This window comes from Culex quinquefasciatus, chromosome 1 (genome assembly GCF_015732765.1).
Source record: "Culex quinquefasciatus strain JHB chromosome 1, VPISU_Cqui_1.0_pri_paternal, whole genome shotgun sequence".
In the NCBI taxonomy this organism is placed as follows: domain Eukaryota; kingdom Metazoa; phylum Arthropoda; class Insecta; order Diptera; family Culicidae; genus Culex; species Culex quinquefasciatus.
Genome location: NC_051861.1, coordinates 41121090 through 41121931, shown reverse-complemented (window position 1 = coordinate 41121931; position 842 = coordinate 41121090). Strand labels below are relative to the sequence as shown.

The following is an 842-nucleotide window of genomic DNA, read 5'->3' as shown; positions in this document are numbered from 1 at the left end:
ACAAGGGTGGCTACGGGGCCATCATGATGATGGGTATGATGATGAGCAAGGTGCTCGGTGCGCTGGGCTTTGGCGGTGTCGCGTTGCTTGCCATGAAGGCTCTCGGGGTGTCCATGATGGCGCTGCTGCTGTCGGCCATTCTGGGCCTGAAGAAGCTAACCGAGAGCGGGGGTGACCACAAGGGGCGCCACAATACCGAGTTTCGAGTTTCCTCCGGTGGGGACGACCCGTTGGCGATGTTGGCTGCTACGGAAACCGACGGCACTGGTTACGGAATTGAGCACTACCAGGAAGCTACCACAGACGGTGGAGCTGGACGGCGACGACGGTCCCCGCAGGATCACGACCAACAGCTGGCGTACCACGGATGGGCGGCGGTTGTGGGATGAAAAAAATAAAATAGTGAATTGAATGAGGGATGCAGGAGTTGGGTTTTTATTTATTTTTATTTAAGTACACTGTTAAAATGCAAAACTTTCCGTGAATGCAAAATAAAATTAATTCTGCTGAAAAAAATTCTTTGAAGTTCTACAATGCATTGAAAGCCACTGCACCTATTAATTCCAGAAACGTGTTGTATGAATGACCACAATGTTAAATGAAACATTTCACCACAAACATATAAATTTATTGAGCTTGGATTAAATGATATCGCATGGTTAATTTAGGAATTTGCTTCTATTTCTATCTGCAAACTGATAAATGCACGTTTTCTGAAATTCCACTTTGTTTCATTTTGCTGGGGTATGCCACCACCAGCAAACATGATGAAAAAATGTGTTCAAAATTAATTAAACGGTCGATTTTCTATTAACTCAAATGGAATCAGAAAAAAGTGTACC

General features: G+C 44.8%; 1 protein-coding gene across 1 annotated transcript in view; it reads left to right on the top strand.

The window, feature by feature from the left end:
- Positions 1 to 456, top strand: part of LOC6040266 — a 2806-nt gene extending 2350 nt beyond the window's left edge. The window contains exon 2 of the mRNA XM_038248988.1: positions 1 to 456. This exon is cut by the window's left edge and continues 15 nt beyond it. Within this exon, the coding sequence (XP_038104916.1) occupies positions 1 to 389 (389 nt within the window). The 3' untranslated portion in view covers positions 390 to 456.
- The last annotated feature ends 386 nt before the right edge of the window (positions 457 to 842 follow it).